The sequence below is a fragment of the Coregonus lavaretus genome, assembly GCF_964263955.1.
Source record: "Coregonus lavaretus genome assembly, chromosome: 35".
Taxonomy (NCBI): Eukaryota; Metazoa; Chordata; class Actinopteri; order Salmoniformes; family Salmonidae; genus Coregonus; species Coregonus lavaretus.
The window spans coordinates 18,623,419-18,649,088 of NC_140022.1; the positions used below are offsets into that span (position 1 = coordinate 18,623,419).

General features: G+C 42.2%; 1 protein-coding gene across 1 annotated transcript; it reads right to left on the reverse strand.

Annotated features, from left to right (window-relative positions):
* Nucleotides 1-664: 664 nt before the first annotated feature.
* LOC311109606 (metaxin-2-like) lies at nt 665-25,359 on the reverse strand. The gene is made up of 10 exons (XM_084152536.1): nt 25,222-25,359; nt 20,185-20,232; nt 19,611-19,657; nt 15,145-15,217; nt 13,850-13,926; nt 12,183-12,275; nt 11,569-11,607; nt 7,800-7,925; nt 5,810-5,886; nt 665-1,284 (listed from the first exon to the last, which is right to left on the reverse strand). Exons 1-10 carry the CDS (start codon nt 25,259-25,261, stop codon nt 1,083-1,085), a joined length of 822 nt encoding a protein of 273 aa, XP_084008662.1. The 5' UTR covers nt 25,262-25,359; the 3' UTR covers nt 665-1,082.
* Between the last annotated feature and the right edge of the window lie 311 nt (nt 25,360-25,670).

A 25,670-nucleotide genomic window follows, 5' to 3' on the forward strand; every position in this document is an offset into this window, starting at 1 on the left:
CGCCCTACATCAGTGCCAGACCTCACAAATGCTCGTGGCAGAATGGAAGCAAGTCCCGGCAGCAATGTTCCAACATCTAGAGGAAAGCCTTCCCAGAAGACTGGAGGCGGTTATAGCAGCAAAGGGGGGACCAACTCCATATTAATGCCTATGATTTTGGAATGAGATGTTCGATGAGCACATGTCCACATACTTTTGACCATGTAGTGTATGCGATGTTTGCAACTTTCAGGGACCACTTTTGGCTCGTGAGCGATACACTACTTTCAGAACTTATGGCAAAAAAGTTCCGGAACATCTCTTTAAGTGTTCAAGTCAAATTGCTGTGGTCTGAGGGGCTTTGTCCCTTCTAATACATTTATTTATATGTGTAAAACCATGTGGTGCAGGGAAATTGATCTCATGTGGCTTTATTTGACTCCATTACCTGCTTGTTTCTTTAATCACTATTACAAATGTAAGTTTATGTAGCTGATTATTCATGGACTTTGTTGGATGTAATAACTGGATACACCAGCTGAAAGCCCTAACAACCCACTTTGGGATTACTGGTCTAGCGTAGCAGTGTATCTTTCTCATCTCCCAGGCCTTGGACCGTCAATCTTTATAAACTAGTATAACCTACAGCATATTACACGAACAACAGTAATAGGAGGTAAAGACATTAATTTCACTTTTTATTTTTAATTATTTTACGTGCATCATGGTTTTTCACAAGCATGATACAAATATGGTACATCTGTGGATTTCATACTTAAGTTGTTTCAATACTAAGCTCAGACTTCCAAAAAGAAACCATAAATTGTGAAGAATAAGAGTTTGGAGGAGTATGGAATTGTATTTTTGTAGGCACTTTCCATTCAAATATCAAACCAGAAACTGCACAATGTGGAAAAAAGAAATCACAATTGCTTTTCATTTTGTTTTTTTACATCAAAGAATCACCACTACATTTTCAGGAAAGTCATACTTCCAGTTTATGGCATTCACAGGCAATCAGGTGGAGAAAGGAGGACTGGAAATGCAGTAGGATAGGATGGGATGGAGGTGGAATGGGACTGTTGGGCTTCAGGAGATGGGCATCAAAAGAGCGAGGGGCCTTTCGAATAGCCTCTGGACGAGGAGCCAGCTTGGCTGTCCTCAAAGTAGCTCTGCTCAATGCGGCGGCAGAAGGCCAGCAGGTTGCTGTAGCTCTTGATCTTCTCGCCCAGCTCGTCGCTGGTGAGCCGTGTGGTCAGGATGGTGAAGAGGTGGCCGAACACCAGTGCATCCAGCTCAGTGGGTCTGAGGACAAAGGGGAGCCTTTATAACCCATAAAAGTTTGAGCATGGGCTCAACATGATTCTTGACACAAACATACATTCTATTTAAAAAAAAATATAGATCAGGGGATAGATGGTATATCAGCACAGACAGTGGGCGAGACAGGGCTTAAGCCCCCGTTGCCATGGTCTAGTTCCAATAGTTTGTAGGATTGTGGGTTCGTTTCCCGGGACCACCCACAAGTAAAATGTATGCACGCATGACTAAGTTGCTTTGGATAAAAGCGTCTGCTAAATGGCATATAGTACCAGTCAAAAGTTTGGACACACCTGCTCATTCAAGGGGTTTTCTTTATTTTTACATTGTAGAATAATAGTGAAGACATCAAAACTATGAAATAACACATATAGTATCATGTAGTAACCAAAAAAAGTGTTAAACAAATCAAAATATATTGTATATTTGAGATTCTTCAAAATAGCCACCCTTCGCCTTGATGACAGCTTTGGCATTCTATCAACCAGCTTCACCTGGAATGCTTTTCCAACAGTCTTGGAGTTCCCACATATGCTGAGCCCTTGTTGGCTGCTTTTCCTTCACTCTGCGGTCCAACTCATCCCAAACCATCTCAATTGGGTTGAGGTTGGGTGATTGTGGAGGCCAGGTCATCTGATGCAGCACCCCAGCACCCTCCTTCTTGGTCAAATACCCATTACACAGCCTGGACGTGTGGTTTGGGTCATTGTCCAAGACACACTTAACAAGCATGGCTACCAGAGCATTCTGCAGCGATACGCCATCCCATCTGGTTTGGGCTTAGTGGGACTATCATTTGTTTTTCAACAGGACAATGACCCAACACACCTCCAGTCTGTGTAAGGGCTATTTTACCAATAAGGAGAGATATGGAGTGCTGCATCAGATGACCTGGCCTCCACAATCCTCCGACCTCAACCCAATTGAGATGGTTTGGGATGAGTCGGACGGCAGAGTGAAGGAAAAGCAGCCAACACATGCTCAGCATATGTGGGTACTCCTTCAAGACTGTTGGAAAAGCATTCCAGGTGAAGCTGGATGAGAGAATGCCAAGAGTGTGCAAAGCTGTCATAAAGGCAAAGGGTGGCTATTTCAAGAATCCCAAATATAAAATGTATTTTGATTTGTTTAACACTTTTTTGGTTACTACATGATTCCATATGTGTTATTTCGTAGTTTTGATGTCTTCACTATTATTCTACAATGTAGAAAATAGTAAAAATAAAGAAAAACCCTTTAATGATTAGGTGTGTCCAAACTTTTGAGTGGTACTGTATATTATTACAGTGCCTTCAAAAACACCCCTTGACTTTTTCCACATTTTGTTGTGTTACAGCGGAATTTAAAATGGATTAAACTGAGTTTTTCTGTCAATGGCCTACAGACAATACCCCATAATGTCAAAGTGGAATAAAAGAAATGGAATTGAGCTAAGCACAGATAAAATCCTAGAGGAAAATGGTGTTCAGTCTGCTTTAAACCAGACACTGGGAGATTACTTCCACTTTTCAGCAGTACAATAACTTAAAACACAAGGCCAAATCTACACTGGAGTTGCTTATCAGTGAATGTTCCTGAGTGGCCTAGTTACAGTTCTGACATAAATCGGTTTGAAAATCTATGACAAGACTTGAAAATGGTTGTCTAGCAATGATCAACAACCAATTCGACAGAGCTTGAAGAATTTTTTAAAGAATAATGGGCAAATATTGTACAATCCAAGTGTGCAAAGCTGTTAGACTTACCCAGAAAGACTCACAGCTGTAATCGCTGCAAAAGGTGATTCTAACACATATTCACTACATTTTCATACTTATGTAAATTAGAAATTTCTGTATTTCATTTAAATCAATTTGAACTTTTTATTTATCAAATTACATGTTTTCACTTTGGTATTGTGTGTAGATGGATGAGAAAAAAGTATTTTTAATCCATTTTGAATTCAGCCTGTAACAACAAAATATGGAATAATTCCAGGGGTATGAATACTTTGACGGCACTTGGTCCAAATCATACAGCAAATAAGGCTGTAATTTGTCACCATGTCTATGTGCGGGAGACATTACCATTTAAAAGGCAACATGCCATACCATTGTTGGATTCACAAAGACCTTACATATTTATTCTATGCACCACAATGTATTATGTTGACTATTCTCTTTCTCTGCTCTAGCCAAGGTCAGCCCAGGCAGTCAGTCAATTATACCACATCACATGCAGGCAGCTTTGTAATGGCATTTAAGATTTCACCCATACTGGCAATCTTAATTTTTATTACAGCAAGTTATTGTCTTCTCTTCTAGCATATGACAAGGCCAGGATGTCATTACCAGATTAATTAGAGGCTCAGGGGGGGAGAAAGCTCAGACAATGGGAGAAAGGGTTCATGGATTCAGCAGCGCTATCCTTGTGTAAACTAATCCAGTTAAAACGAATGGTGGGTTCCTTCCGGAGGTCTACCCTGAGGCTAAGACAGACACTCATCAAAGCCCTGACTATCTAAAAAGGTACTGTATAGGCCCGAGTCCGACCCAAAACAGCACATCTAGTCTGCGTCCCAATTCTCCACACTTCTCCCAAAGTTCCTGTCATTGATTTAAAAGCATTGGATTGACAAAGGGTGTGCAAGTACAAGGCTCCTAAGGCTCCTCCTAACCTCTCTTGTTTAGAGAGTAGGAGGAAAACAACCTGCTGAGAGACCTTAAGAGCAGCACTTTAACGTGACTAATGTAATACTAAATAATACAATAAAAGGAGTAATTTAATACATTGAAAGGACTGATAAAGTAAAAGGACTAAAATGTTAGTACAACAGGCTAATACAACGTAATAATAGGTCTAATATGGTATAGACCAGGGGTGTCAAACTAATTTTGCCCTGGGGGCCCGCATTCTGTCTTCAATGAGGTCCAGATGCTAGCACTGAAAATGTGTTATATTTCTACGTCGTCAAAATTGCCCAAAAATAGTCTATCCATTGTTTTTGGAATTTGATGCTCCCTGACTGTCTAGCTTTCATTTAGGTGATTATTAGCGAGCTGGACACAGTAAAAAATAAATAAAAATGTTATGAATGTAGGTCCATTATCATTTCTACACATTTTCGATTTGGTTTAGTCATTTTAAAGTACAGTAATCCCTCGTTTATCGCGGGGGTTACGTTCCGAAAATGACCCGCGATAAGTGAAATCCGCGAAATAGAAAACTTTTTTTTTTTACAATTAGCAACTATTACATGTATACAAATACAGTGACTCACGTGTAGGCCGTTTCACTGCTCTTCAGACTGGGCCGCTGCATCCTGACTGCGCTCTGCAGTGTTCTCTTCTTCTGAAGCCCGCGGTGCAGGTGTGTTTGTTCGGGAGAAGAACATAGTGATAGGCAGCTGTTGTCGCTCTTTTTTCTTCTTTGCAAAAAGATCCTTGTACACCGACATGCCACCATCGATTACGTTGGAGAACTGTAATGAACGGCTCATCAAAGGGTCCCATTCCTCAGCTACTCGCTTAAGTTCAGTGGCCATTCGCACCATGGTTGCTAAGCGACCAAGCGTTAGTCCTTCCTCCTCATCTCTCGTGTCCTCTTCTCCCTCTTCTCTTTCATCGTCGCTTTGTGGCTTTGTCATTTACCTTCCCTTAGCATGTCCAGAAGTTTAACTTTATCTGAGATAGGTAGCATCTTCCGCCGTTTGGGCCCATCCGCAGGTGCTTTTGTCGGTCCAGGCCGTTTCGTCGACATTATGGGTTTAGGAGATGTTCGAAATTACAAGATAATTTGGCCAACTTAATGTAAATTTGCCAAGCTGTTTTATGTACGTACACATAACTGCACGAGACGACAAAATGATAGCACAATTCGTAGCATGTTTTGATACAAGAAGCGGGAGTGAGTTTTTAGCGAATCAGAATGCAGAGCACAATGCACCAAAAAAAAAAAAATGCATTATGAAAATCCGCGAAATAGCGAATCCGCGATAAGTGAACCGCGAAGTGGCGAGGGATCACTGTATATATTGAGTCCCCCCCCCCCCCATTGTGGGCCGGATCCGTATGTTTGACACCCCTGGTATAGACCATGTGTGGGCTCTAGCTGGTAATGCCGCCTCCTGCAGCACATTCATTATGGTGTTACAGTGAGTAGCAATCCCACTGCTCCTTTGTATATCTCTCTCTCATTCTGTTTCTTTTCAAGGGCCGGTAGGTAGCATAGCGGTTAAGAGTGTTGGGCCAGTAACCGAAAGGTCTCTGGTTCAAATCCCTGAGCCAACTTGGTGAAAAATCTGTTGATGTGCCCTTGAGCAAGGCACTTAACCCAAATTGCTCCAGGGTCCCCGTCAATAATGGCTGATCCCTGGCCATGACGCCACTCTCAGAGGGAGTGGGATATGCAAAAAATGCATTTCTAATTTACACGTGAAATAGGACAGATGTAAGCATCAACTGTTTTATTATTATTTATTGTCTATCAAAATAAATAAAAAGTATTCAAAGAAAAGATTGTATGAACCTACTGCTTATTGAAGAAGTATGGCTGTGTGCCCAGCCTCTGGGAAAGAGCTTGACAGCATTGGCTAACATCTTCATAAACCTGGAGAAGAAGCGTGGAAACAGTTACTATTACAACTATGTGGAAACATTAGCCTGAGAGATGAGAGAAAAATCCATCCAAACTTTGGTTTTGTTAAACTAGCCACTGACAACAAATGCTAACATTAGCACTTTCAGACCAAAACCCCATGTAAGTCAATCTCCCCTGTTTAGCATTTTTTAAATGTCATGCCCAAATGGATTGTGTTGCTCAATTTGTTTACAATTATTTTGAGAAGATTTGGGCATGACATTTCAAACATGCTAAAACGGGGAATCTTGACTTACATGAGGTTTTGAACAGAAAATGCAAACATTAGCATTCATTGGCAGTAACTAGTTTAACAAAACCAAAGTGTGGATTGCAGTAATTCCTTGTCCATAGACTGCTTTCAAGAAGGAAACAAATAATACATCTCTAAAATTGCTGAACTGATTATGGTTCAGGTACTATGGTGTTCTTTTTCAGCTGAGGTTGGCATCTCAGGGCACTAATCTCTGGTGGACAGACTACGTTACAAATTGTATCCTAATGTCTGTCAACATACTGTGGGATGCAACACTAACAAGCAACAGTTGATCCGGTGCACAGGTTTTCGTCACTGGTTATTTGAACAAATCAAAATTTAGCGGGTGTGCGTTTCTTTTGAAGTTCGCTATACTCAACTTCAGTGGGTTGAGTCACTGACATGATCTTCCTGTCCGGTTTTGCGCCCCCTCGGCCTCGTGCGGTGGGGGAAATCGTTGTGGGCTATACCCCCCCAGTATCTATGCTGCAATAGTCTTATGTGCCGGGCGGCTAGGGTCAATCTGTCCTATCTGGTGTAATTCTCCTGTTTTATCTGGTGTCCTGTGTGAACTTAACTATGCTCCCTCTAATATTCTCTCTCATTCGCTCTCTCTCCCGGAGGACTTGAGCCCCAGGACCATGCCTCAGGACTACCTGGCCTGCCGACTCCTGGCTGTCCCCGTCTCCAGTCCACCTGGTCGTGCTGCTGATCCTGTTTGTGCTGTTTTGCGTGCGGCTATGGAAACCTGACCTGTTCAAAAGACGTGCTACCTTGTCCCGGACATGCTGTTTTCGACCCTCTCTCTCTCTCCCGGCACCTGCTGTCTCAATCTCTGAATGCTCGGCTATGAAAAGCCAAAATGACATTACTCCTGAGGTGCTGACCTGTTGCACCCTCTATTTATTTTATTTGTAACCTTTATTTAACTAGGCAAGTCAGTTAGGAACAAATTCTTATTTACAATGACGGCCCACACCGGCCAAACCCGGACGACGCTGGGCCAATTGTGTGCCGCCCTATGGGACTCCCAATCACGGCCGGTTGTGATACAGCCTGGAAACGAACCAGGGGGTCTGTAGTGACGCCTCAAGCACTGAGATGCAGTGCCATAGACCGCTGCGCCACTCGGGATCTCTACAACCACTGTGATTATTATTTGACCCTGCTGGTCATCTATGAACGTTTGAACATCTTGAAGAACGATCTGGCCTTAATGGCCATGTACTTTTATAATCTCCACCCGGCACAGCCAGAAGAGGACTGGCCACCCCTCAGAGCCTGGTTCCTCTCTATGTTACTTCCTAGGTTCCTGCCTTTCTAGTGAGTTTTTCCTAGCCACCATGCTTCTACATCTGCATTACATTCTCTTTGGGGTTTAAGGCTGGGTTTCTGTATAGCACTTTGTGTCATCTGCTGATGTAAAAAGGGCTTAATAAATACATTTGATTGATTGAGGGAAAATTTGGCCCATAGACTAGCCCGAAACTTGCAAAGAGTGGGGGGGGTGGAGCTACCGCCCTGCTTCCACTACTCATTCAAGTATCTCCCCCCAAAACCTTATGGAGTATCTGACGAAATTACACAAGGTTTTAGTTCTTGGCTTCCGAGATCACAAGGCACTGACCTGCTCCAGGCTCTTCCCTGCCCAGCCAATGGCAGTCATCTTACGACGGACCTCCCACTGCTTCTGATAGGCCAGGATTTGGTTGAGGGGCCAGGAGTATGGGCTGCTGTATCTCGGCCTGGAGATCTACAGACATGAGGCTGAGGTGAGCTTAAAGGGGAAGTTTCCACATTTTGAACTCTGTCTGGCTTAAGTTTGGTGGTCCTTGTAAACAAAAGGGTCTTGTTACTTTTCATGTTTGTTTCTAGCGAATTTAGTTGTTTTTGTAATTAAAGACAAGAAACACTCAAAGATACTTGAAACGCAATTACGCTATTGCCATATAGAAAATATTTGATTAGATTTATAGATATCGGACCTAGGTTCAACTACTATTATTGTATTTCAATTACTTTCAAATACATTTGAAAATACTTTTCCCACATTTGTTTTACGTTAGTCTTATTCTAAAATTGATTACAACAATTTTTAATCAATCAATCTACACACAATACCCAATAAAGATAAAGCAAAAACAGGTTTTAGATATTTTTGCACATTTATTAAAAATAACAGAAATACCTTATTTACATAAGTATTCAGACCCTTTGCTATGAGACTCGAAATTGAGCTCAAGTGCATCCTGTTTCCATTGATAATCTTTGAGATGTTTCTAAAACTTGATGATTGGAGTCCACCTGTGGTAAATTCAATTGAATGGAAAAGCACACACCTGTCTATATAAGGTCCCACAGTTGACAGTGCATGTCAGAGCAAAAACCAAGCCATGAGGCTGAAGGAATTGTCCGTAGAGCTCCAAGACAGGATTGTGTCGAGGCACAGATCTGGAGAAAGGTACCAAAAAATGTATGCAGCATTGAAGGTCCCCAAGAACACCGTGGCCTCCATCATTCTTAAAATGAAGAAGTTTGGAACCACGAAGACTCTTCGTAGAGCTGGCCGCCCGGCCAAACTGAGCAATCGGGGGAGAAGGGCCTTGGACAGGGAGACCAAGAACCCGATGGTCACTCTGAAAGAGCTCCAGAGTTCCTCTGTGGAGATGGGAGAATCTTCCAGAAGGACAACCATCTCTGCAGCACTCCACCAAGCAGGCCTTTATGGTAGAGTGGCCAGACGGAAGCCACTCCTCAGTAAAAGGCACATGACAGCCCACTGAGTTTTTTTTGGTAACCTTCCCCAGATCTGTGCCTCGACACAATCCTTTCTCTGAGCTCTACGGACAATTCCTTTGACCTCATGGCTTGGTTTTTGCTCTGACATGCACTGTCAACTGTGGGACCTTATATAGACAGGTGTGTGCCTTTCCAAATCATGTCCAATCAATTGAATTTACCACAGGTGGACTCCAATCAAGTTGTAGAAACATCAAGGATGATCAATGGAAACAGGATGCACCTGAGCTCAATTGAGTCTCATAGCAAAGGGACTGAATACTTACGTAAATAAGATATTTATTTCTTATACATTTGCAAACATTTCTAAAAACCAGTTTTCGCTTTGTCATTATGGGGTATTGTGTGTAGATTGATGAGGATTTTTATTCATTTAATCAATTTTAGAATAAGGCTATAACGTAACAAAATGTGGAAAAAGTCAAGGGGTCTGAATACTTTCCGAATGCACTCTACACATTAGTGGTGCGTGGGTCAGCTATTTGTTCACCCGCACCCACCTGCAATTCCTTATAACCCATCCGCAACCGCGGTATGTGATAAAGCGAAAATCTGGAGGCCTGCACCCGCCCGTAACCTGGTAATATAAAAAATGCGCTGTAGGCTACAGTAAAAGACATCGGAACTATTTGACATTATTTGCCCGATTTAGATACGTTTTTGCTTAAAATAAATGTCCCACATTTTGGTAGGCTATTTGTTAGTCAACTAATTAGATACATGCATCTTATCTTCTGTGATTATATGTTGCCCTAGAAGGCTAAATAAACCATTGCTCACCAGAATGTCATAATTCGATAGAATGAATGCGTCAATCTAGTTGACATCAATAAAGTTCTGTCATCTCTGCTTCTTTCACGGAGCAAAGACATTTATGGACAAGGAGAAAATGTAATAACAAAAAAAAAACTGGAACGCTTTTCTGTGCAAAACGTCCAAATGGCATCAGTTTGACCAGTTGTAAGGAAATAAAAAAAAGCAGTGAAAACGACCCAACATGTTTCTGATATGATTTCAGTTCGGCTATTTTAAGTGGTTGAAATACTACCAGCTTTTATGATACTGATAAAGATAGCACCTCTACAGACGGTATCTAACTGCGCATTCACATATTTCTCCACTCCTGTTCCCGAGTCACATATTTCTCCACTCCTGTTCCTGAGTCAAAATGTTGCCTACATTTGGTGTATCATTTTAATGCAAGAAATACTTAATTCTGTAGGAGTTAATATACGACTATGTTATAGACCTACAGTCAGTGTCCAGATTTCAGTTTCCATTTAACCGATCTGAACAGAAGGCTACAGTTCCCTTGACGTGCCATAGGCCTATTTGAAGTCCCCGTTTTGTGACCGTCTAATTTGTATAGCACTGCTATCATCTTCTTTTACCACTCTACCAAAATATTTCTCAAACATTACTTTTCTGGCCCTTCCCTCTTTATTTTCAACTCTTAATTTCGCATCTTTTCTATTATTGAATTAAACTGTGATATATTCCTTTTTGCCTGTTCCCAAAAGCATTTGCCAATTAGCGTGTAGGCTCTTCGCCACATGTACAGTTAGGCCCTAAAGCTTAGGCTAAATTGTACAAGAATGATACACTTATTGATTTTTTAAAGGTATTGTTTTCTCTTTATTCAACTTGCCCTCCACCCACCCGCCCTTCATCCACACAATATTTAATTACCCTAAACCTGCCCACAGGTTATGAGTCAACCCGCGCATCACTAATACACGACTGCATTTCAGTGTTTACATAGAAAACAAGTCACAAAATAGGGATGGGCACGCTTATTCGAAAACTTGATTATCCGAACAGATGTTAGTATTCGAACGTGTATAGATTTTTGTAGAAAAATAATTGTAGGCCTATTTTAAAAATGAAAAGTATCCTTGTGACATTGTTACATGAAGGATATACCATGACAATTGAAAGTGTTATTTTCAAGTTAATTTTCTCTATCTCATGCTGCGTTTTACATAAAAAGGCATTTGACTTTCAAAGCGCATTTAGCCCTCCAGTCAGCCCTGACAAAATAGCTTATGCTATTTTCCCCATTTCAATTAGCTATTATAGGTGCGCACCTAACAGAGGTTCCACAAGACCTGTCACAGATCAATGCAAAACACTCACCAGAAAACTTTTAAAAAACAGAATCAGTTCTATCATGGCGAACATCAGACTTCTCTTTCACTGTTGCTGTTAGTCAAAACCTACCAGAGAATACTAACCTAAAAACAACTGAACACTGTCTGCCCTCTGCATTTGTGTCATTTTGATTGGTCAGGGGATGAAAGAGAAACTTATGACATATTAGAGTAATGAAAACATTTCAAATACCCCTCCCTAACATCGAAGATGAATGAATGTTATCCGGGGGAGAACGTTTCTAAATCGGTGTAAAGCAACACACCAGTCACAGCTGATGGCGGCAATAAAAGGGCTATGGAGAAGAGAGGGCAATGAGGGGGAGCCAGCGGTGTGTGTGAGGGCCTAATAAATGGAAGCTCAGTAAAGCATGGCTCATTTATGAGAGGGGGGCCCTGGCCGAGGCTGCAGCCAAATGAAGATGAATGCCCAGGGAGAGCTCTCACCTCGGTCGCCGTGGTATCGTCACACCACTGGATATACAACTGCATAGAGGAAAGAGGGATACAAAGGATGAACACACAGAGAGAACATGGAGGGGAAGGAAGGAGAGGGAAAGGGAAGGATATAAGACAAGATGCATGAAGAGGGGAAGAAATTAGGAGAGAAGAGCTGGAGGGATACAGGGGGATTTGAGATGGGGAAAATTTGAAAATAAACAAAGGGAGGAAAAGTAGTGGGGAGCAGTGAAGGGGTGAAGATGGACAAGGATCTAGGGGGAAGAACATTCCTCACAAACAGAGTACATGGTGTCATTGCTTGATTTTACTGAACATTACTAAGGAGCAAAGGACTATCCCCTGATTTCAATGCATACTATAAAAAAACGTCTAGAACCACATTTAGACAATCAAAAAGATATACAATCATGAGACAAGATCATTTCAGGGATATGCTCATGACATTTCAAACAATTTCTTGATGTAACCTCATGAGTCCCTTGCCAAGCACTTCCTTCCTGTGACAGGATTATAGAGAGCTTCATCTGCATAAATACCCACTGTGTATTCAGTATGTACTGGATTATTCTTTCCTGCCTCGAGTGGTTTCTCTACTGTACCTCAGCGGTGAGCAGCATGTTGTTGACCAGCTCCATGTAAGCTTTCATTTCAGCCCTCTGAATGTCATCCAGACCATCACTGAGAGAGTGACCCTGGAGAGAGAGTGATAAGCAGTGATAAGTGTGTGTGTGTGTGACGTACGTGTGTGTGTGTACGCGTACGAGAGAGTGTAGAGTAGCAAGATGCTTAGATAAGCAAGCAGTCATAACAGTAGTGCTTTCAGAAAGTATTCATACCCCTTGACTTATTCCACATTTTGTTGTGTTACAGCCTGAATTCAACATTTTAATGTTATTTAAATTTTAGTCATTTTAGCAGACGCTCTTATCCAGAGCAACTTACAGTTAGTGAGTGCATACATTTTCATACAAAATGGATCAAATTATGTTTTTCTCAACCATCTACACACAATAACCCCATGATGACAAAGTGAAAACGTGTTTAGAAATGTTAGCAAATTTATAAAAAATGAAATACATCAATATCTCATTTACATAAGTATTCACACCCCTGAGTCAATACATGTTAGAATCACCTTTGGTAGCGATTACAGCTGTGAATCTTTCTGGGTAAGTCTAAGAGCTTTGCTAATCTGGATTGTACAATATTTGCACATTATTATAATTTTTGTAATTCTTCAGCTCTGTCAAATTGGTTGTTGATCATTGCTAGAACGACATTTTCAAGTCTTGCCATAGATTTTCAAGCTGATTTAAGTCAAACCTGTAACTAAGCCACTCATGATTGTTTTGGGCAGTTTGCAAACAGGATGCATGTTGTGGAATATTTTTTCTGTACAGGCTTCCTTCTATTTACTCTGTCATATAGGTTAGTATTGTGTAGTAACTACAATGTTGTTGATCCATCCTCAGTTTTCTCCCATCACAGCCATTCAACTCTGTGACTGTTTTAAAGTCACCATTGGCCTCATGGTGAAATCCCTGAGCGGTTTCCTTCCACTCTGGCAACGGAGTTAGGAAGGATGCCTGTATCTTTGTAGTGACTAGGTGTATTGATACACCATCCAAAGTGTAATTAATAACTTCATACTCAAAGGGATATTCAATGTCTGCTTCCCCGTGTGCCTGTTGGTTCCAGTGCGCCTGTTTTGCGCACTGTACTGTTTGACGCATTTCTGCGTAACACTGTATTCCGGAATAAACTCTGTATTCTGTGATTTACCCTCCTGCGCCTGACTCCTTCAAATCACCCATCACAGCTAGACTGAGGGACCTTAAAGATAATTGTATGTGTGGGTACAGAGAAGCACTAGACATATATAAAAAATAAAAAAAGTGAAACACTATTATTGCACACAGAGTGAGTCCATGCAACTTATTATGTGACTTGTTAAGCACATTTTTACTCCTGAACTTATTTAGGCTTGCCATAACAAAGGGGTTGAATACTTGACTCAAGACATTTGTCCTTTACATTTTTTATTAATTTCGAAAAGTTTCTAAAAACATAATTCCACTTTGACATTATGGGGTATTGTGTGTAGGCCAGTGACGCAAAATATAAATGTAATCCATTTTAAATTCAGGCTGTAACACAACAAAATGTCAAAATGTCAAGGCAGGTATGTGAGAGAGTAGCAGGGAGTGATTGATGACTGATCTTAAAAAGGGCATGGTCCTGCTGCTCATTCATAAGGCTCACTTACCTTTGCCTTTGTAAACTGAACTATGGGCCCCAGCTCAGACACAACCTGATTTCCCACATGGACAAAGGGGACTTTACCTGAAGAGAGAGGAATAAGCAATATAAAAGTTCAATGTAGTGACAAAAGGAAAGAAGAGAGAGATTATGGAATGCATATTTGAACCTCTCTGTAAATAAGCATCTGGTTTCCTATGTTGTTATTCAAAACTGCCCAGTAGGCTGCACTGAGTGCAGAGCTACTAGGTCTAATCAAATTCAGAACATTTAGTAACGTGTCTGAGTGGGTTTGACCGGGCAGAAATCTATGATGAAGCTTGAGTCTCTTATGTGTTGGTTTTGAGTGTTCAACTAACCTTTTTGCTTACCTTGAATTCCTTACAACATTTTACATTTTACATTTTAGTCATTTAGCAGACGCTTTTATCCAGAGCGACTTACAGTTAGTGAATACATATTTTTTATTTATACCGGCCCCCCGTGGGAAACGAACCCACAACCCTGGCGTTGCAAACGCCATGCTCTATCAACTGAGCTACATCCCTTACAAGAAAACATTACACAGAAATCATATACATGTGGTAATATTTAATCACATTTGCAAATCACATCATTGGTCAAACACTAGGCTACATTACACTATTGGATTCTCCAAATCTAAGGTTGGCTATGGTGTTTTGTTCACCCTTTTTGAGATAATTTAAACATTATTTGAGAGGGGGCTGGAGAAGGAAACTAAGGATTCACATTCGCATAAAATAAATGTAATCTCCAAGTGGCGTAATTTAATTTTAATGCAGTGATTAAAAACATTGCCTCAGTCACACTGTGCAGATATTCTTCAGTTAAAAACAGCCTAAGATGTATGATTCCTAAAAGTAGATTTAGGCATTGAGAAAGACTAATTTAGAGCATGATTCAAATTTATCTGAGAGCGGCAAACCCAGTCATGGTTTTACAGAGTCATCCTTTAATATTGGTCTGCCAGGTGCAATGTAATCATGTGTGATGCTCCTACAAAAGGCCTGTCCACATCCAGGGGATAAAGATCTACACTACAGACATACACATACCTAACTGCAGTCCCCTGTAGCTCAGTTGGTAGAGAATGGTGCTTGCAATGCCAGGGTTGTGGGTTCGTTTCCCATGGGGGACAGTATGAAAATGTATGCACTCACTAACTGTAAGTCGCTCTGGATAAGAGCGTCTGCTAAATGATTAAAATGTAAATGTAACAGGAAACCTAACGCGCACACACAAACACACACCACACTTTTTTCAATAGTGTGGAGAACTCACCAGATGGGGACATGTACTCTGCGTTTGACCGACAGGACACAAGAACAGGCAGATTGCACATCCTCAGATAAGCCTGAGACAAAAAACAGCATTTCATATGAACTAGGCCTGAACAACACAGCTAGTTAACAGTCTAAATGCAGTAGATCAAATAGCGAAAATCAGATGGAATATGCTTAGTATTCATGACTGTGATTGTTTTCTTACCTTCAAATGACATTCAAGGTAAATCAATATTACAAGAACAAAATAGAATAATTGGGTTTAGGCCTACAGTGGGGAGAACAAGTATTTGATACACTGCCGATTTTGCAGGTTTTCCTACTTACAAAGCATGTAGAGGTCTGTAATTGTTATCATAGGTACACTTCAACTGTTAGAGCCGGAATCTAAAATCCAGAAAATCACATTGTATGATTTTTAAGCAATTAATTTGCATTTTATTGCATGACATACAGTGAGGGAAAAAAGTATTTGATCCCCTGCTGATTTTGTACGTTTGCCCACTGACAAAGAAATTATCAGTCTATAATTTTAATGGTAGGTTTATTTGAACAGTGAGAGACAGAATAACAACAACAAAAAATCCAGAAAAACACATGTAAAAAATGTTATAAATTGATTTGCATTTTAATGAGGGAAATAAGTATTTGAACCCCTCTCAATCAGAAAGATTTCTGGCTCCCAGGTGTCTTTTATACAGGTAACGAGCTGAGATTAGGAGCACACTCTTAAAGGGAGTGCTCCTAATCTCAGCTTCTTACCTGTATAAAAGACACCTGTCCACAGAAGCAATCAATCAATAAGATTCCAAACTATCCACCATGGCCAAGACCAAAGAGCTCTCCAAGGATGTCAGGGACAAGATTGTAGACCTACACAAGGCTGGAATGGGCTACAAGACCATCGCCAAGCAGCTTGGTGAGAAGGTGACAACAGTTGGTGCGATTATTCGCAAATGGAAGAAACACAAAATAACTGTCAATCTCCCTCGGCCTGGGTCTGCATGCAAGATCTCACCTCGTGGAGTTGCAATGATCATGAGAACAGTGAGGAATCAGCCCAGAACTACACGGGAGGATCTTGTCAATGATCTCAAGGCAGCTGGGACCATAGTCACCAAGAAAACAATTGGTAACACACTACGCCGTGAAGGAGTGAAATCCTGCAGCGCCCGCAAGATCCCCCTGCTCAAGAAAGCACATATACAGGCCCGTCTGAAGTTTGCCAATGAACATCTGAATGATTCAGAGGAGAACTGGGTGAAAGTGTTGTGGTCAGATGAGACCAAAATGGAGCTCTTTGGCATCAACTCAACTCGCCGTGTTTGGAGGAGGAGGAATGCTGTCTATGACCCTAAGAACACCATCCCCACCGTCAAACATGGAGGTGGAAACATTATGCTTTGGGGGTGTTTTTCTGCTAAGGAGACAGGACAACTACACAGCATCAAAGGGACGATGGCTGGGGCCATGTACCATCAAATCTTGGGTGAGAACCTCCTTCCCTCAGCCAGGGCATTGAAAATGGGTCGTGGATGGGTATTCCAGCATGACAATGACCCAAAACACACGGCCAAGGCAACAAAGGAGTGTCTCAAGAAGAAGCACATTAAGGTCCTGGAGTGGCCTAGCCAGTCTCCAGACCTTAATCCCATAGAAAATATTGGAGGGAGCTGAAGTTTCGAGTTGCCAAACGTCAGCCTCGAAACCTTAATGACTTGGAGAAGATCTGCAAAGAGGACTGGGACAAAATCCCTCCTGAAATGTGTGCAAACCTGGTGGCCAACTACAAGAAACGTCTGACCTCTGTGATTGCCAACAAGGGTTTTGCCACCAAGTACTAAGTCATGTTTTGCAGAGGGGTCAAATACTTATTTCCCTCAATAAAATGCAAATCCATTTATAAAAATGTTGACATGCGTTTTTCTGGATATTTTTGTTGTTATTCTGTCTCTCACTGTTCAAATAAACCTACCATTAAAATTATAGACTGATCATGTCTTTGTTAGTGGGCAAACGTACAAAATCAGCAGGGGATCAAATACTTTTTTCCCTCACTGTAAGTATTTGATACATCAGAAAAGCAGAACTTAATATTTGGTACAGAAACCTTTGTTTGCAATTACAGAGATCATACGTTTCCTGTAGGTCTTGACCAGGTTTGCACACACTGCAGCAGGGATTTTGGCCCACTCCTCCATACAGACCTTCTCCAGATCCTTCCGGTTTTGGGGCTGTCACTGGGCAATACGGACTTTCAGCTCCCTCCAAAGATTTTCTATTGGGTTCTGGTCTGGATACTGGCTAGGCCACTCCAGGTCCTTGAGATGCTTCTTACGGAGCCACTCCTTAGTTGCCCTGTCTGTGTGTTTCGGGTCGTTGTCATGCTGGAAGACCCAGCCACGACCCATCTTCAATGCTCTTACTGAGGGAAGGAGGTTGTTGGCCAAGATCTCGCGATACATGGCCCCATCCATCCTCCCCTCAATATGGTGCAGTCGTCCTGTCCCCTTTGCAGAAAAGCATCTCCAAAGAATGATGTTTCCACCTCCATGCTTCCGGTTGGGATGGTGTTCTTGGGGTTGTATTCATCCTTCTTCTTCCTCCAAACACGGCGAGTGGAGTTTAGACCAAAAAGCTATATTTTTGTCTCACCAGAACACATGACCTTCTCCCATTCCTCCTCTGGATCATCCAGATGGTCATTGGCAAACTTCAGACGGGTCTGGACATGCGCTGGCTTGAGCAGGGGGACCTTGCGTGTGCTGCAGGATTTTAATCCATGACGGCGTAGTGTGTTACTAATGGTTTTCTTTGAGACTGTGGTCCCAGCTCTCTTCAGGTCATTGACCAGGTCCTGCCGTGTAGTTCTGGGCTGATCCCTCACCTTCCTCATGATCATTGATGCCCCACGAGGTGAGATCTTGCATGGAGCCCCAGACTGAGGGTGATTGACAGTCATGTTGAACTTCTTCCATTTTCTAATAATTGCGCCAACAGTTGTTGCCTTCTCACCAAGCTGCTTGCCTGTTGTCCTGTAGACCATCCCAGCCTTGTGCAGGTCTACAATGTTATCCCTGATGTCCTTACACAGCTCTCTGGTCTTGGCCATTGTGGAGAGGTTGGAGTCTGTTTGATTGAGTGTGTGGACAGGTGTCTTTTATACAGGTAACGAGTTCAAACAGGTGCAGTTAATACAGGTAATGAGTGGAGAACAGGAGGGCTTCTTAAAGAAAAACTAACAGGTCTGTGAGAGCCAGAATTCGTACTGGTTGGTAGGTGATCAAATACTTATGTCATGCAATAAAATGCAAATTAATTACTTAAAAATCATACAATGTGATTTTCTGGATTTTTGTTTTAGATTCCGTCTCTCACAGTTGAAGTGTACCTATGATAAAAATTACAGACCTCTACATGCTTTGTATGTAGGAAAACCTGCAAAATCGGCAGTGTATCAAATACTTGTTCTCCCCACTGTAAGACTATAAAATCACCAGGAAGTCAGCTCAAAGTAATTTTAATTCAGGAAATGTGTTCCTAAGTATTCCCACACATAAATAAAGAGGCATATGTGATCGTATCCTAATGTAATCAAGGTTTGAAATGATTCTGTTTTTGTCAAATACTATGTTTGGGAATCTTGTAGGCAATTTGCAGTGTACAAATTATTTATAACTATGTTCCAGCCACCCAGACATTTAATTGGAGACCCTGATCTACAACATCCGGGCCAGCCTACAAATGTGACAACTGTAGCCGAGTCTGCCTCTCAAGAGTGGACTTCACAGCCACAGCAGACACTGTGCTAAGACCTAACTCCCCAAAGGCATGAGAAATCTATGGTCTCCCGGGTCTGCGATGACGAATGATCAAGATATTGGTTTCAGACCCCGCTGGTGACAATGGCGCCCAACTGTGGGACAGGCTCTTGTTGGTGAGGAGGTCAAAGGCGGGTGAATGTAGCGGACATGAGTCCAGCTCATGGTCTAGTGATGAGGTTGGAATTTCCTGTTGGTCTAATGGTCAATACGTTGATTTCTCCCATGGGAGACCTGGGTTCAGATCCCGTCCATGACATAGGCATGCACAGTTGTATACCAGATCGCTACGATAGTGCCAACGACGACGAGCAGCCTTAGCAAAGCATCTGTATATCTGCACAGCGGTTTCCATGCAACAAAAAAAAATCTTACATATAACGATGTTGGATTTTAATGAAAACAGGTGTCTTATGAAAAGTTTAATAAAATAGTTTGATCAAATATGACAAACCCTATCAACACGGTCGCCCATGTTTGATCGGAGGACTAGCTTTACGGGCCCCATGTACTGTATGGTCTTTTAAGTTCGCCTAGCCTATACCACAACGCAACATTTGTTTGTGTAACGGCTAATACCAACGAGCCAACTCTTGGTTTCACATCCTATTTGGCTATGGCAAAGGCATAAACATGATCTTACCTGTACAGCAAGTGATGATGCACAATCTGACAGTAGTATCTGGTCCTCTGAAAAAACAAACAGGCCAACAGACAGACATGCATTCGCACATTATAAAGTGACAAGATACACTGCAATTTGGCTAAATGCAGATACCTATGGCTCAAACAGTTTTACAATTCTTAATCCTATATTCCTCTCCGAGACATTAACATAATTTTCCTCAACATTACATCAAATAACTTTTATTGACTTTAAGTCTATGGTTAGCAGTGTACTAGTAGTGCACAATATTGTAGGGTTTAGGGCTTAAGCCTAAACTAAAAACTAATTAATGAAGTAACAACTTTAGCATTATTTAGATTTTAGTCATTTAGCAGACGCTCTTATCCAGAGCGACTTACAGTTAGTGAGTGCATACATTTTTCATACTGGCCCCCCGTGGGAAACGAACCCACAACCCTAGCGTTGCAAGCGCCATGCTCTACCAACTGAGCTACAGGGGACTACAATACATGACTTAACAATGTAAATGCGGAAGTAGGTATATGAACAGTTTTGTCTCTGTAAAGTGCAGAGTGAATGAATGGCTTACCTCTCAGAGGCTGATACAAGGTGGCATTTTCAGGCCATGGCTCCGCAGCTGTGGGAAAACATATGCAGGAGAGCATTGGCAAAAGGTCACATTGAGGAGTTTGTCAGGTTGCAGAACAGTGACACTGTTGTGACATGATGACTTTTGAGCTTAAGCCAATCTGAAAGGCAGCATCATATAAAATGTTCCTGTGAGGATGATTGAATTTCAGAGGGCTAGTAGAACATTGCCTGGGGATCAGACCACCAACGTCTGGGACATTACACCGTTTATTCTGGAAATGGTCCTCTCAGGTCCTCTACAACCCAGAATGTTGAATAAAATTACATTTGAACTTACTCTACCGGTTGTCTGCGTGGTTGGTCCTTATGTGGCAAGATATGAGACAATATATCCACAGTAAAGTATTATTAAACCAACTTTTCAAAGCGCTGGTAATGCACCTTAAGCATTGGCCCTACCGAGCTAAAGAACCAGCTGGCGCCTGTTATAAAATGTTTGTAAATTATGTTGGAAAAAAAAAAATATGCCGTAAAAAAAAACTAAAAAAACATCTTTAACTAGTCTTGTATGTACCAGCCCAAGTACCGCATCCCCTTCCAGCCATCACTCGCCTGCTTCTCTACGTCCGCTCTTCCTGTGCATCTTTTCATCCATCAGTTTTTAAAATATAATTTAGCCGTAATGGTGAGCGGGGATGCAGACCCTGATGAGTCTTCTGTTGTTACATTTGTACATTTGGAGCAGCGTGCAGAGCGAGCAAAGTTGACACATTATATAATTTCATCGCCTGCCTAGTTAGCTACCGGTGTCACCCCCGCCTCCCACCTGATAGCTAGCACAGTGTCCTTCGCTCCCGCCTGCTGAACACCTGCCCTCGTCATCGTTAACAGAACTGTGGGAACGCAGTGCCCAACAGGCGGGGGCGAAGGACACTGTCTACCGGTGTCCTAGCTAGCTAGCTACATATCCCACCTGCTATGGCCACCCGGACTATTTGCATTGACACCCCCCCCCCCCACTTTGTTTTTACACTGCTGCTACTCGCTGTTTATTATCTATGCATAGTCACTTTACCCCTACCTACATGTACAAATTACCGACTAACCTGTAACCCCCGCAAATTGACTCAGTACCGGTACCCCCTGTATATAGCCTCAACATTGTTAATTTATTTTGAAACTTCTTTTAATATATTTTTTGAAACTTTAGTTTATTTAGTAAATATTTTCTTAACTCTATTTTCTTAAAACTGCATTGTTGGTTAAGGGCTAAGTTGTAATGTTTGTGAGGGCCGAGAATCCACTCTCACATAGGTACGTGGTTGCAAAGGGCATCAGTGTCTTAACAGCGCGATTTGCCAAGGCAGGATACTCTCAGCGCAGCCCTATCCAGAAATCTGGCAGTGGCTTCTGATTAAATTCAATTTTCACAGAACCGCTTGTTGCAATTTCAATGAGGCTCTCTTGTTCAGATATCGGTAAGTGGACTGGAGGCAGGGCATGAAAGGGATAATGAATCCAGTTGTTTGTGTCGTCCGTTTAGGGAAAGTACCTGCGTGATGGGATGTAGCTCAGTTGGTAGAGCATGGCGTTTGCAACGCCAGGGTTGTGGGTTCGATTCCCACGGGGGGCCAGTATGAAAAAATAATAATGTTTGCACTCACTAACTGTAAGTCGCTCTATATAAGAGCGTCTGCTAAATGACGTAAATGTAATGTAAATGTAATTGCTCATTCAGGTGCTTCGCTACATCACATTTGACATTGTCTGTAAGCTTGAGTTCATTTGCATTAGTAACGGTTAATGTGATTGGATGTTAATTATTTGACAAGGCTACCTGTATTTGACTTTGTGTTATTATTTCGCTGAACACTAGATGGTTTAATTTTATTTTGGGCAGCAAAACGAGGCTACTCAGGCGAGAAAAAACAAAAAGTATAGCACCGTTGGAAAATCAAAATGGACTGTTTGAAAATGTGAATCACATTTTTATTTGGCGTACCCCCGACGGCATTGCGCGTACCCCTGGGGGTACACGTACACCGGTTTGGGAATAGCCGGTATAAAAAATAAAAAACAGAAATACCTTATTTAAGTAGGTATTCAGACCCTTTGCTATGAGACTCGAAATTGAGCTCAGGTGCATCCTGTTTCCATTGATCGTCCTTGAGATGTTTCTACAACTTGATTGGAGTCCACCTGTGGTAAATTAAATTGATTGGACATGATTTGGAAAGGTACACAAGTATCTACATAAGGTCCCACATTTGACAGTGCATGTCAGAGCAAAAACCAAGCCACGAGGTCGAAGGAATTGTTCGTAGAGCTCAGAGTCAGGATTGTGTCAAGGCACAGATCTGGGGAAATGTTTCAAATAAATTCTGCAGCATTGAAGGTCCCCAAGAACACAATGGCCTCCATTCTTAAATGGAAGAAGTTTGGAACCACCAAGACTTTTCCTAGAGCTGGCCGCCCAGCCAAACTGAGCAATCAGGTGAGAAGGGCCTTGGTCAGGAAGGTGACCAAGAACCCGATGGTCACTCTGACAGAGCTCTAGAATTCCTCTGTGGAGATGGGAGAACCTTCCAGAAGGACAACCATCTCTGCAGTACTCCACCAATTAGGCATTTATGGTAGAGTGGCCAGACCGAAGCCACTCCTCAGTAAAAGGCACGTGACAGCCCACTTGGAGTTTGCCAAAGGGCACCTAAAGGACTCAGACCATGAGATACAAGATTCTCTGGTCTGATGAAACTAAGATTGAACTCTTTGGCCTGATAGCCTAGTCTGGAAGAAACCTGGCACCATCTCTATGGTGAAGCATGGTAGTGGCAGCATCAATGTGGGGATGTTTTTCAGTGGCAGGGACTGGGAGACTAGTCAGGATCGAGGCAAAGATGAACGAAGCAAAGTACAGAGAGATACTTGATGAAAACCTACACCAGAGCGCTCACGACCTCAGACTTGGGTGAAGGTTCACCTTCCAACAGGACAACAACCCTAAGCACACAGCCAAGACAACGCAGGAGTGGCTTCGGGACAAGTCTCTGAATGTCCTCGAGTGGCCCAGCCAGAGCCCGGACTTGAACCTGATCTAACATCTGGAGAGACCTGAAAATAGATGTGCAGCGACGCTCCCATTCCAACCTGACAGAGCTTGAGAGGATCTGCAGAGAGGAATGGGAGAAATGCTCCAAATACAGGTGTGCCAAGCTTGTAGCGTCATACCCAAGAAGACTCAAGGCTGTAATCGCTGCCAAAGGTGCTTCAACACAGTACTGAGTAAAAGGGTCTGAATATTTATGTAAATGTGCGAAGTTTTTTATTTCTTAATACATTTGCAAAAATTTCTAAAAACCTGTTTTTGCTTTGTCATTATGGAGTATTGTGTGTAGATTGATTAGGAAAATAAACAATTTAATCCATTTTAGAATAAGGCTGTAACGTAACAAAATGTGGAAAAAGTCAAGTGGTCTGAATACTTTCTGAATGCACTGTTTGTAGTTGCTTTTATTCAAACACATAGGGTGTGTCTGTTTATATATAGAAAAATACGTTGGTCGAAAAGAACAGGATGACTCTCGTCGACCAAGATTAGATTTTTGTCGGGGACAGCCCTAGATCACCATTTGCCTCATGCAGCGCAACATCTCCTTCGCATAGAGTTGATCAGGCTGTTGATTGACACTTCAATGGCTGTGCAAAGTTGCTGGATATTTTTAACTAATCAGTTAAGAACAAATTCTTATTTTCAATAACGGCCTACACCGGCAAAACCAGGACGACGCTGGGCCAATTGTGCGCCGCCCTATGGGACTACCAATCACGGCCGGTTGTGATACAGCCTGGAATCGAACCAGGGGATCTGTAGTGCAGTGCCAAGCACTGAGATGCAGTGCCTTAGACCGCTGTGCCACTCGGTAGCCCATATTGGCGGGAACTGGAACACGCTGTTATACACGTTGATCCACAACCATGGAAGAACTGGGACATTATCAGCTTCCAGGAATTGTGCACAGATCCTTGTGACATGGGGCCGTGCATTATCATGCTGAAATATGAGGTGATGGCGGCGGATGAATGGCATGACAATAGGCCTCAGGATCTCGTCACGGTATCTCTGTGCATTCAAATTGCCATTGTGTTCGTTGTCTGTAGCTTAAGCCTGCCCATACCATAACCCCACTGCCACTATGGAGCACTCTGTTCACAACGTTGACATCTGCAAACCGTTCGCCCACACTACGCCATGCCATACATGTGGTCTGCGGTTGTGAGGCCGGTTGGACACACTGCCAAATTCTCTAAAACGACATTGGAGGTTTATGGTAGAGAAATAAACATTCAATTGTCTGTCAACAGCTCAGGTGGACATTCCTGCAATCAGCATGCCAATTGCATGCTCCCTCAAAACTTGAGACATCTGTGGCATTGTGTTGTGTGACAACACTGCACATTTTATAGTGTTTTTTTATTGTCCCCAGCACAAATTGCACCTGTGTAATGATCATGCTGTTTAATCAGCTTCTTGATTTGCCACACCTGTCAGGTGGATGGATTATCTTGGCAAAGGAGAAATGCTCAATGACAGGGATGTAAACAAATTTGTGCACAAAATGAGACAAATACGCTTTTTGTGCGTATGGAACATTTCTGGGATATTTTATTTCAGCTCATGAAACATGGGACCAACATTTTACATGTTGCGTTTATATTTTCGTTCAGTGTCGTTTAATATGGAAAGCTAGCTAGCTAGCTACCTCATTTGTCAGTGAAGCCACAGACAAAAGGGAAGCTTTCCACAGCTAGCTAATGGCTAGCTTAGCTAGCGGCTAGCTTAGCTAGCGGCTAGCTTAGCTAGCGGCTAGCTTAGCTAGCGGCTAGCTTAGCTAGCGGCTAGCTTAGCTAGCGGCTAGCTTAGCTAGCGGCTAGCTTAGCTAGCGGCTAGCTTAGCTAGCATCTGATGCTAGCTAACAGCAAAACGAATCCTAATGACGTTAGCTTTATGTTGCAAAACACAGATTAGACACATTACCTGCTATCTGGGAGACGAATGCCTCTGCAGCAAGAGACATGATGAAACCAGACAGAAAATCAATCCAGAATGGTGTAAAATAAAATGTAGCAAACAAGGTTAAGGGCACGCTTAGCGCAGAGTCCTAAAGATGACGTCAGACGCAGTGGTACGTCGCGCCAGTTTTTCCTGTTCCAACTTTAGTTCAATAACAATCGTTCTGCCTACACATCCCTCTGACCTGGGACCATATCCACACTCAGAGTAGGAATGCTGACCTAGGATCTGAGAAGGGGTTAGCTGCAGCCTGAACCAGTATCGGCAGCCTGAACCAAAAACATTTTGTTACAAGACCTCCTCTCTGCCCAGAAAGCTACCATTCACCAGCTCTGCTAGCCTTATAATGTCAAAATACTAACCAAATATTACATTTACCTGCATTACGCCCGGTATGTACTTCCAAAAATTGT